The sequence below is a fragment of the Zalophus californianus genome, chromosome 6, assembly GCF_009762305.2.
Source record: "Zalophus californianus isolate mZalCal1 chromosome 6, mZalCal1.pri.v2, whole genome shotgun sequence".
NCBI classification, from domain to species: domain Eukaryota; kingdom Metazoa; phylum Chordata; class Mammalia; order Carnivora; family Otariidae; genus Zalophus; species Zalophus californianus.
The window spans coordinates 41022658-41035468 of NC_045600.1; the positions used below are offsets into that span (position 1 = coordinate 41022658).

The following is a 12811-nucleotide window of genomic DNA, read 5'->3' on the forward strand; positions in this document are numbered from 1 at the left end:
AAGTACATAGAAATAACTCTCACTAGAAATCAAAATGTAGGCTATAAAAATTTCACACTTACAGCTAATAAACAAGAAAAAAAAATCAATATGACAATATTCAGTGCTATTTAAGCTGTGGTGAAAATGGCATAGCCAGACACTACTCATGGTAATGAGAACTAATAAAACCATCTGGCACTAAGTATAGGAAGTCTTAAAATTTTTATATATTTTGATCTAGTAATCTCACTCTTGGGAATTTATCCTAAGGAAATAACCTAGAAGAAAGAAAACATTAAATATATCATTTTATCAGAGTACTGTTTATAAAGTAAAAACCCTAAAATCTGCCTAAATGCCCAACAACAGGATAAATTGTGACTATCCTTTCATCATTAAAAATTAATATTATGGGGGTGCCTGGGTGGCTCAGTCGGTTACACGTCTGACTTCAGCTCAGGTCATGATCCCAGGGTACTGGGATCGAGCCCCACATCTGCTCAGAGGGGAGTCTGCTTCTCCCTCTGCCTCCCCCCCGCACCCCACTTGTACTTTCTCGCTCACTTGCTCTCTCTCAAATAAATAAATAAAATCTTTAAAAAATTAATATTATGAAGATAATTATGTAAAACATGGGAAATACTTTTGATATGCTAGTAAAAAATCAGTACAAAATTATATTTATGGTAAATTGCAGTACATAAAAATAATGTATGCCCAGGAAAAAGTATTGAAAAATAAAAAGCTTAACTTGTTGAAGTTTAAATTTACTTATTTTTTCCTTTTATTTCTTTTACTGTCACTAAGACATACAAAGAAACCAATTCAATATACAACCAATAAAACATACATTTTTTTTCCCTTAAAACTCAAGTCTAAAAAAAAAAATTATGAGCAAATAAGTCTTCAGAACTAAGTATGAAATAAGTGTCCACTTCTACTGAAAGCATATGGCTAGGTCATACTGAACCCTGAGTTGGGGCTGTAGCTCTGACAAACCCACCCTCAAGTCAGGTAACCTGGAGCAGGCAAGTCATAACCTTCCTGTGCTTCATCTTCCTTGATTTCAACTTAAAAATTGACTCATGCCACTTTCACAACAGTTTTGTAAGGACCACTCATTTGTGGAAAAACATAAAGCAATTTACAAGTATAAGGACTCTTCAAGATGTCTGTAATACAAAAATGGTGTAACAAATCAAATGTTGGGGATATTGGATCTGTATATCATTAAAGGGATAGCCCTTGATTTTCATTGATTCATTCAATAATTTGGAAACACATTTATTCATTTGTGGGTTGTTTTTTTTTTTACCTTTTCTTTTTTTTTTTAAAGTAGGTTACACACCCAGCATGGAATCCAATATGGTGCTTGAACTCACAACCCTGAGATCAAGACCTGAGCTGAGATCAAGAGTCAGACGCTCAACTGACTGAGTCACCAGGAGACCCATTTATTCATTTATTTTAAATTCCAGAGGTTTAATACAAATACACTACGCATTCCTTTTTTACTATAAACAAAGATTTTTAAAATTCTATTAAATTGGCAAACTTACATTACTACCTAAAAATAATTAGAAATAGTTTATTACTGTACTCAGGTCATTTCTCTCCTCACAGAATCAAGAAAAATGGAAAATATACAGTTTGTCAGAGATGTGGAAAACTGATTACAAGCACTGATACTAGATGAGTAAAATTTTTCTAAACTTGTAAGTGCGTCTGACAATTTATGAAGGCTATTTATTAAAACCATAAAGTAGGACATGATCCCTAACTAGACTGGACTAGTTTTGAAATGACCTAAAAATTACTTAACCTAAAACAACTAATTTTATAAAACAAAGACTTAGTTTTCTTCTACCTAGTAAACAAGTTTTTGGCTTACATATTGTAAAGGAAATTCATAGCTAATATTTTTCATTCACAGAGCACTACACATTTTTACCTTGTTTGGAAGCAAATGTGTTCTGTGAAGATGGATCACTGCTACCAAGGTTAGAAAAGTCTGGTTTTCCAGAATACTTTTCCATCACTCTAGAAGGGGGCGTAACAACAGGCTGAAAACTACTGGTCTTGAGCGCAGCACTAATGAAATGAGTCTGGAAGACATACAATTATATTATTAATTTCAAATATCATTTGAAAGAGTTCTTATCTCATGAAGTTTATTAGAGGACTTGAAAACAATATGTTAGATTTAATAAACAATAAAATACATACATTACATGTAACTATCCATTGTAGCAGTCTGCCACTGGATTAAGCCTGGCTCTGTGGTATGACCTTGATCATTTGATTTAGCCATTCTAAACCTCGGTTTCTTCCTTTCTACTTCAGAGATGGCTTGGGGACCAGTGAGGCATGCTAGGAGATGACCAAAAGGAAGGGGCCCTAGTCCTAGATCTCTACTTCAAACAGAGAATTTCAAACCAAAACTTCTCCTCTTTATATCCTGGGTGATTTCATTTGAAGGAAAGGGTGAAAAAACATTGCTAAGAGGCACTCAGATTTGTAGCAGCAATAATATATATGCATTTAGATACAAATGAGAGCTAAAATGACAATTTTCAGCACTATTAATATCTGGAATGTAAATGTATCTTACCTAATAAAACTGATTTCAAAGGAGTCTTATATGAGGTAAAGGAAAACCTAAAAATATTTACAGTTTTTCAGAAGTCTTAAAAATGTGTAGAGATCTCTCTACGTAAAACAGATGCGCCAGACTCAACAAATTTCATTTCATTAAGTGTTTATTGAACTACTAATATACCTAATGTCACTAAAGCTTCAACTTTCCCTGTAATTATAAGCATTATAAATAAGATGTCTGCATTAGAAAAGATTCCATTCTTCCAAATTCAGAAAGTCAATGAACGATGGGTTTATTTATGAAAAAAATGGATAAATGGCAGGTAGGCATAGAGGACAAGTAGGACCTCTCCTTAAGAAATCAATGTGCTTTTCAAATGTGTCATTTCCTCTTACCCTGAAGAAAAAAATAAAATGTTTTCTAGGTAAAGAAATCAAGGCTCAGAAAAGGGCAGTTAGACTGGGACCAGCACTCTGACAGACCCACTCCTAGCTCCTCACAAGATACCATGCTGCACACGCAATTTCAGTTGTGCATGGAGTACTTACTAAAACCTTACTTTGTATGGCCATATCATTCCAATAAAAATACTATCTTCAACCACAAGGAAAGCTCAAGCCAAGCTCTATTAAGAAGTTTTGAGAATTACAGTATATTCGTGTTCACTCTGTGATAACATACTGAGCTATAATAAACTTATTTTTGTGTATTCTTCTGAATGTTATATTTTAATTTTTTAAAGTTTTAAAGCTGCACATTAATTAGGAAAAAATAAAAGTAAATTAAAACCAATGCATTTATAATGCTGGTCATTCACTCATTCAAAAAAAAAAAAAAAAAGTATACTGAGTAGCTGAGCACTGGCTACTATCCCAGGACTTGGAAATGCCAAAATAAATAAACTATACCTACCAGTTCCTTCTGAAGATAACTCTTCTTTTTATAATAGCCCAGTGCCTCATATTCAAAAGGCAATTAAAGATGTTAATGCTTTTAATTAATTAAACACAGAAGCACTATGTATACCAAATGGTTCTTATCTCATCAGAATCATTAGAGCTTTTTATTCCCAGGTCCCATCTCAGACCTGCTGTCTGAATCTCTGAGAGGTACAAGCATATGTATTTTTATAAGGCTCTTCATGTGATTGTGATGCACATTCTCAAGCTAACAACCGTAACAAGTCACTGCAATGCAGTATTAGCCCTTTCAAAATGGTATGAACAGAAATACCACAAAAGAAGGAAAAACCAACTACATGGGAATGTCTTATAGAACTAGTGATATTTGAACTAGAATGTACAGAGAGAGGTCTCCACATGGAGAGGAAGAATAATGAACTCAAAAATCATTATTTAAGAATGAAAACTGTTACAATGTAATGAGCAATTGCAATTATCAATGAACATTAGCTTAAGGATCCAAGTGATAAAAGACCATGGGATGTGCTGGCTTTATTATAGATACCTGAAAATCTATTTGTTGCTGTTGTAATTTTTCAAGATGCCTAATGTGCTGCTCCATAAACACATTCATTTGCTTTTCATGATCATGACAATGTAGTTTCTCATGTTTATTCTGAATGCTTGTTTGCTGCTCTGTAACACGTTGTAACTGTTTATCAGCCTCCTGTAACTTATTGAGTAATTCTGTAACAGAATTCACTTTTGCTTCCAAATCACTCTGCACCTAAAACAATAAAATACCAGAAGACATCAAAAATATGCTCAATTACTACAAAGGTTGTTTAAAGTGACTGATAATAAAAATGATCAAATTAGATTTTTACTCTCCAAATCTCTGATGATTTTATACTTTTTAGAATCACAGAAATAAAAAGCAGAAGATAGTTAGCCCTAATAGATTTTTTTCTCTCATTAATAACACATTTGCAACAAAGAATTGTTATAATGCCAGAAATGAAATACTTAAATGGTAATTAAAAAGAAGTAAATAACAGGAAACAAACTGAGGGTTGCTGGAGTGGTGGGGGGTGGGAGGGATGGCGTGGCTGGGTGATAGACATTGGGGAGGGTATGTGCTATGGTGAGCGCTGTGAATTGTGTAAGACTGTTGAATTACAGATCTGTACCTCTGAAACAAATAATACATTATATGTTAAAAAAAAAAAAGAGGAACAAGATAGCAGGAAGGGAAAAATGAAGGGGGGAAAATCGGAGGGGGAGACGAACCATAAGAGACGATGGACTCTGAAATACAAACTGAGGGTTCTAGAGGGGAGGGGGTGGGGGGATGGGTTAGCCTGGTGATGGGTATTAAAGAGGGCACGTGCTGCGTGGAGCACTGGGTGTTATGCACACACAATGAATCATGGAACACTACATCAAAAACTAATGATATAAAGTATGGTGATTAACATAACAATAAAAAATTTTAAAAAATAATAACAAAAAAATTAGCTTTTGATACTCCACTAATCTCAGACTGAATTAGGTCGGCAGCCTGGAGTCCCAGTCTTAGCTTGGCTACCTATTAGCTCTGGGACCTGTGTCTACTCTGACTCTGTTTCTCAGTTTTCCATTTGCAAACTGAAGAGGGTGGCACAGATAATCTCTGAGTTCCTTTCTAATTCTAAAATAAAGATGACCCTGCCCAGGACTCAGGGTTTCCTGGATGCAATATTTTCAGGGCTGAAACCAAGCAGTCCCAGGTTCTCTAGCATTTTCCCAGCAAGGAGGGGCTACGTCTCAATTCCTGAGAGGTAATATATGAGCATGAACAGGAAAACTCTTTCAAATTGAGAGCGACTAGAATGACCCTAGTCTACAGTTGGATACAATCATTTATAGACTCAGTTCCTAATAAGTATTTTTACATTTGACAAAGAAGCTGCGAATATCTGGGGAGAAAATTATACTTTTATCAGCGGGGCTGCCGTAGCGATGGCAGCTGCGGTCGCTGCGGCCACAGTTGTAGCTGAATCAACTCCACTGGGTGAAATTCTCGCCTCCTGAGTAGCAGCGTCCTTTTCTGGGCCTACATCTTCTAAAAGCTGTACCTTTACTTCCTTAAAAACAGGCATGTTTTGAGCTCTGTAAATAAAAAAGGAATACAAATATATTCAGTAAAGCCACACTGAGCCATTTCAAGAAGCACCTGCAGTGATAATCTGCTGACAGTGGGTTTTCTTGATTTTTTAAAAAATTAAATCACTTGGTTTTCCATATCAGGATCTAATCAGTCATTTGGTAAATGAAATCTATGAAAGGTCACTATAGACTAAAGAAATAAGAAGATAATTCCTGGAAGGTTGTGGTATTTCAGAAAAGAAGACTTGCACATATGAAAAAGACAGGGGTACAATTACAATAACATATAATCAAGAAGTACAAATGCAAAACATGCAGAAAAGGCTCTAAGAGTACAAGTACCAAGTTTTACTTCCAAAGGAAGACAACCTAAGAGAAACTGTTAAAACTGCTAAAAAAAATGCTTTTTAAAATTCTAGCTCATTTAGGTTTAATAAATGTCACAGAGTTTGTTAAAACAGGGCATAAACACAGGTTGAAGCAGCCTGGATTAAAAATGAGAGCAAATACATATTTACAATGAGGGATTTAATTAAATGAATACTAAGAAAAAAGAAAAAAAAAGACTCAATTTTGTTACATATTTCCCCTAAAAAAAAATAAAACAAAACAAAACAAAACAAATCATCACCAACAACAAAAACAATGAAAGGAACCAGACAAAACTGCAGAGTTCCTAGGTAAGTCTAAGTAAAAGCAGAAGGAATGCCCTCTATCTCTAGCTGCTGGATTTCTCTTCTGATTTCTAAAGCAGACCCAGAGAAGCTCTTAAACTTACTTCTCTTTGTTATTTCCTCATTCTACTAGGAGCATCATTTTTCTCTGTCTCAAAATTTTGAAGTTTTCTTGACTTTTCCATTCTCCACTTACCTTCTCACACTTAACTGAGTCACCAAGTTTTGTCAATTATTTCATCACAATTGCAGGAATGGTGTCACAGAACTACAGAGGCAAGGGAAACCCAATAGGCCACCTATCCTAACTTCCTAATGTGACAGATGAAGAAACTGAGGTCCACAGAAGTAATAGGATTTACTTGACCAAAATCACTGAGCCAGTAAGGCACAGTTGACTTATGATTCCTAGAGATCGTCCCACAACACCGAGCTCTCTCAGAATAGTGCCTTTGATGCTTCTGCCTCTGGTAAAAAACAAACAAAACCAAACCAACCAACCAACCAAACAACAACAACAACAAAAAAAAACAAGAAAAACTTCACCATCTCTTGCCAACTATTTCATTCTTGCAGATTTTACTCATTCAGAAACTTCTCAAACACATTTCTCCACCACTCAAAAATCTAAAATTGTTCCTTAGAGACAACTGAATAGGCTAATTTCTTGTTTGACCGTCCACACACACCATCCTCTGTCCCTGCCCTAGTTTCCTATATGCACCTGATACTTCACACAGCCTCTCAGGAGTCACATTGCTCCTCACTGGCTACACCACACCCTTCCCACATCCGACTCCAGGCTTTTTCTCACTGTTCTCTCAACCTTCTTCCACTCAACTTACTATATATCCTTCTCCTTCTTTAAGATCCAACATGAACCTTACCTTTTTCAATAAACCTATCCTTAAACACTTCCAGTTGATCTCTCCCTTCAATAACTCCTTCGGTTTTACTGCCTCTACTATCCACCTGAGGTTTAGTAAGCAGCCACCCCATGGTTTAAATGTCTGTGCAGAACAGTCTCATAATATATTAAATGCAATGTTGCTTCCTATCACAGTTCTAATCGCTCATTCCTGCATATATGTCCATATTCTCTTCCCAACTAAGCTCTAAGCAACCTGGGTTGGGGGGTAGGGAAGGGGGATTTCTTTTATGCCAAACCGCAACAAAGAAAGAACTAAGCACAGTAGGCACTCATTATATATCTAACTGATTAAGTGGTGTGTTAAAATATAATTCAGATATTCCTATCTTTTAGTATACCTGTCTGAAGTCTGAATGTGCTTTACCCTTTAAGATCGATCATTCTACATGAATACATTAAGTTGACCTACAAGAGAAGTAACATTGTAAGACTAGACATCAGCTTCTTAATAGGCTTTTAAATTTTATTTTTTTTCTAATTATCAAATTAAATGCTCAATGTAACAAATGTAAACAGCTTCTAAGTGTAAAGAACTGGGAAACACACAACTTTCTCATTCAGAAAAATTATTTCTTCTATTTTTTTTTAAATTGTTTCTTATTCCTAAATCCTCTGAATCCGGCATTTAGACCATTATTATGAAGAAACTGCCCTCACCAAGGCCAGTAATAATTTTTGCTTAATTCAATGGACACTTTACAGTCCTTACCTTTCTTTACCTCTGAGCAACCTATCAAACTTAGAACTTCATTCCCCTTGGCTTTATTAACACCACACACTCCTATTTTAATTCTGTTCATTTATCCAGAGATAAACCAAGTAGCATTTAGCTCGCTTGCATTTCTGCATAGCTCTTAAAGGTTTGGTTTTCTTAGTGTCTGACTCTATGCCATCTTTCTTTTCACTCTCCCTGAGTCACTTCAACTGTTCTCAGAGTTCAGACTACCATTTATATACTACTTCTAACATCTAGATTCCTAGGTTAGACTTTTTGTGAATTTGACCTTTATATTCAATTTCCTACTGGACATTGTTTAACTGGATTTCTTACAGATACCTCAAACCCCTGCGTATGTCCAAAATGAAATATATTCCCCCAAGAATTCTTTCCCAAGGATTTTCCTTTCTCAGTGAATGCTACGACTGACCATGGATTTATACAAGCCAAAAATCTGAGATTCATCCTTAGCTCCTTCTTCACTCTCAGATCAAATCGTCAATTCCTGTCAATTCTATCTCTAGCTTCCAAATCTGTCTGCTCCTCTCCAAACCAGCATGATTCCCACCCTCATTCCACCACCCTCTAATGTACTGAGGACCAACTGAATCCCTCTCAAAGTGATCACCCCCAAATTTGCCGCCAGTTGGTTTCCTGGACTACAGTCCAGTCCTCTTCCAATTCATTTTTTCATATTGCTCTCTGAATGAGCCTTTTAAGAAATATATATCATACTTTAACATTTTAAGATGATTTGCCCTTTCTCTCCTTTAAAGTAGTTTATAATCTAGCCCCTTGCATCCTCTCCATCCACATGTAAGAACATTCTACCCTGTTTTAGACACTCTGGCCAGACTCTTCATTACTCAGACTCTGGTCTATTACTTTTTATTAGTATAGCTTTAGAGCATATTATATCAAATAGGACAAATTCTCCATCATTCCAGTTGTTCCCCTGAAATTAGCTATTCTCAACTATCTGTATTCTATATGTATGTATTCTTAACATTATGTATATATATATATTCTCAACTGTATGTCCTTCCAGGTAAATTTTAGAATCACTTTGCCAAATTCCATCTACCATTCTCCAAAACCAATAAATTCAAGTGACACTGACTACAGCAAAATCTATCTCTTGAGACAGAGACTGTCTTTTAACCCAACATGAGAGTCATTTTTATGTTTCTGATTCAATTATTCTCCGCATTGCAATCCCCTTCTCAAGACCCTTCCTAGTTTGTTTGTTTTTAATTCTGTTCATTCATCCTGAAATGGGGAGAGATCTACTGTCTAAGAGGGGTAGTGTTCACAGTTACCTCTCACTGTCCATTTGTTTATGAACCACTTCTCCCTCCCTGATCTGAGAGTTCTGAGAGGTCTCAGAGATTTCCATTCGGAGAGTTCTGACTTGAAGGCAAATTGGTAAGGTCCCTACTGCAGGTCAGCTGCATGGAAGTGGTACTTGCTTTCGGTCCAAATGAATCAGATGTAATCTGCAATTTTGGGTTCAACTGTAGAATCTGAGAGACTGCACCACTCCTCATGCCCTTACTTTTGCTTTCTCTTATATATTTATAAACCCCAGAATACAATATACCACCCAAATTCCTCTCCTATCATATCACAATATTGGGAATTGTAGGCTGAACAAAGGTAAAAAGGAAAGTATGATGAAGCCAAACAACCAGCTCTTAAACTCTGGCTGGCTCCGACCACACTCTTGTGGTTTAGAGAGACTATTTATTTTTGTTAGTCTAATGTTTCCCAGAGTGTAATATGTTTGCCACAGATAGCTGTAGGTGGAAAAATAACAATTTTTTTATTTTAATAGTTGTAATTATTTTAATTGTATTATTTAAAAAATGATTTTCCGTTTTGAAGTAATATAAAAATTTCCTTTTTGAATAAAATGAGAGTTCAAGTTTAAGTAAAAATTTTACTTATTTTCTAAGGGGTCTTCCAGACTGTTCTAGGTCAGGAGTAGAATAAATTTAGCCTAAGAATATGTATCTCATCCCATCTCTGCTAATGATAAAAATAATAAAAACTGCCTCCAGAGTAGTGGAGATACATGCTTAGCATGGTGCTGTTGTTAGAGTTGGTTTTGTGTTTCATTGGTATTTAAGATAAACTTGGGAGGGACCATTTAGATGGAGTAGTAGCCATGGTGTCCTTTCACTCCATCCAGATGCTAACCTTGTCCCTTCTTAAATCTTGACCAGGAAAAATCTAAATGTCCTTAGAAAGTAAATAATAAGTATTATGTATTTGGAACTACTTGACCATTGCTACAAGTAGCATAGTGAAGCGATTAAGAGAGCAAAATTCTAAAGGCAGACTGCCTAGGTCTGAATCCCAGCCCAGTGAATACTTGCTAAATGACCTTGAGAAAATCAATCTCTGTGTGCCTCAGTTTCCTCATCTATAAAATGGGGATTCTGTAAAATTGGGATGTGATAGAATCTACTTCATTGGATTATTTTTGAGTATTAAATGAGTTAATGCATATAAAGTCCTGAGAACAGTACCTCTTCTATAATAATTGTTCACAGCTATTGAGTATTTTATACATATCCAACACTATGAAAAATGCTTTGTATATATTTCACACATCGAAAAGAATGTTTTTCCTATGTCCAAAATGTAAGTGAAGCTAATTTTAGAGAACCATATAAAAACATAAGAAATGGCTCACCTATTTTCTGTAAATGAAACTTACTTTTGCTTTAAAACTGCTCGGAGAGCATCCTTCTGTCCCATGGTGTACCGAGAAATAAAGATGTCATTTGCTGCAAAATTAAAACACAAAACATACTTCAGATTCCTAAAAATTTGTTAAATTTTAGTAAGGTATCCCAAAACAACTTTTTAAACTAAGAGAATGTTTAGGAATTCAGCAGTAAGATTTCTCAGTTTAAGAAAATGCAAGGAACTGGGACACCTGGGTGGCTCAATGAGTTAAGCGTCCGACTCTTGATTTCGGCTCAGGTCATGATCTCAGTTGTGAGATCAAGCCCCCTGACAGGCTCTGCACCGGGCATAGCGCCTGCTTGAGTTTCTCGCTCTGCCTTTCCCTCTGCCCTTTCCCCTCCTCCCTCTCTTAAAAAAAAAAGTGCAAGGATCAAATTAAATGACTGAATAATAATAGTCATAACCCTAGACAATAGGGGAAAAAATGTATCAAAAACACCTGGGGATAAATTGGAGACATTCTGCTCAAACTCAAAAGAGAAAACTGCTTAGATAAAAATAAAGCTACATAGAAAAAAGTCACTAAATAAATTTCCTCAAAGCAACTTTTTAATCTATTATCTTACCAAAGACTACTCAGAACGTGAATTCAGAGTCTATAAATTTTTTTTATAAATACTTAACATGAAACTTATGGAACAGGTTAGTAATAATAAAATTACCTTTATTTTTTTAATTTTTTTTTTAAGATTTTATTTATTTATTTGACAGAGAGAGACACAGCGAGAGAGGGAACACAAGCAGGGGGAGTGGGAGAGGGAGAAGCAGGCTTCCCGCGGAGCAGGGAGCCCGATGCGGAGCTCGATCCCAGGACCCTGGGATCATGACCTGAGCCAAAGGCAGACGCTTAACGACTGAGGCACCCAGGCGCCCCTAAAATTACCTTTATGATTAGAAACCTTTTTCTGGATTTTAAAGATTCCATTAATAGCTTAATTTGGAAGGAAAAACTAATTAAAATGAAATAATCAAAATAATAAGGAAAAATGATAAGTCTTTTTAATTAATATCTTTAAAAAAAATCAGTGAATGTCTTAAAATGTAAAAATCTAAAATCCTATCCTTACAAAGAAAATCCTGACACATAAAACCACATGAACCACAAAGATATCCTAAGTGAAATAAGTCAATCATAAAACTAGACTTGGGGGGAAATGGAGAGTTAGTATTTAATGAGTACAGATTTTCGACTGGGGAAGATGAAAAAGGTCTGGAAATGGATGGTGGTGATAACTGCATAATGTGAATGTACCTAACGCCACAGAACTATACACTTAAAGTGGTAAATTTTGTTATGTATATTTTACCACAGTCAAAAAAAAAAAAAAAAAAAAAATCTACCCTTTTACCTTTTTGTTTGTTGCTCTCTTCTAGTTTCTCCAAAGGCAATCCTTGTACTGCAACATCTTTAGAAAAATCCTTTGTGATATGAAAGGAAAATATGAAAGGCTAAAAAACCTTTATGCTTTATTACTTACCAAGTATCATTTACTAGCTATGTGACAGAAGGCAGGATTGTGTGCTTTTATATCCTCAATTCCCAGAACCACCACAATGCTTAGGTACCTTGAAGGTACTCAAGGATTTGTTGAATGAGTGAGTAAATGAACAAGCAAGCAATGTGGCCCTGAAATTTAGACTCAGATCTCAATTTGCCACTTCTAGCAGAGCAAGTCATGTAACAATTCAGTTGCTACAGTTTAATGTGAAAATCTGATTCATGTCGATTCAAATGGAGTGCTTAAGGATGGCCAACACATGGCACAACTTCACAAATTAATCACAGTGTTCTTTATCCCTGAACTCAAAATGCAGTCTCAGAAGGCTTCTTTACAGGCAAACAGCTTTCTGCTCACATGTGTAACCCTAGACTTCATTTCTGAGATTCTATTCAGTGCTAAGACACCATGACATTTTAAGTACTGGGTTCATTCAACATTGCACTTCACCTTCCTTAGACACAGGGTAAAGAGAAAATCATAAAAGGAAGGCGATCAGGCTAACCCCTGACAAACAAGTGTTAACTTCCTAAAAACAGTCAATGAGACTAACAATACAACAGAATGCATTTGGGACGTTCACACAAAGACCTCCTACAAATGA

General features: G+C 35.7%; 1 protein-coding gene across 10 annotated transcripts in view; it reads right to left on the reverse strand.

Annotated features, from left to right (window-relative positions):
• KIAA0586 (KIAA0586 ortholog) overlaps positions 1-12811 on the reverse strand; it is a 119348-nt gene that overhangs the window by 103638 nt on the left and 2899 nt on the right. For 6 of the 10 annotated variants that reach the window (XM_027570156.1, XM_027570155.1, XM_027570157.1 and 3 more), the window contains 5 exons: positions 12058-12127; positions 10677-10746; positions 5460-5634; positions 4049-4270; positions 1934-2087 (listed from right to left, as the gene is read on the reverse strand). In XM_027570156.1, the coding sequence (XP_027425957.1) occupies positions 1934-2087; positions 4049-4270; positions 5460-5634; positions 10677-10746; positions 12058-12127 (691 nt within the window). Of the gene's footprint in view, positions 1-1933; positions 2088-4048; positions 4271-5459; positions 5635-6409; positions 6512-10676; positions 10747-12057; positions 12128-12811 lie in introns of those variants that run through there. The other 4 variants (XM_027570160.1, XM_027570161.1, XM_027570159.1 and 1 more) reach the window with 2 other exon arrangements.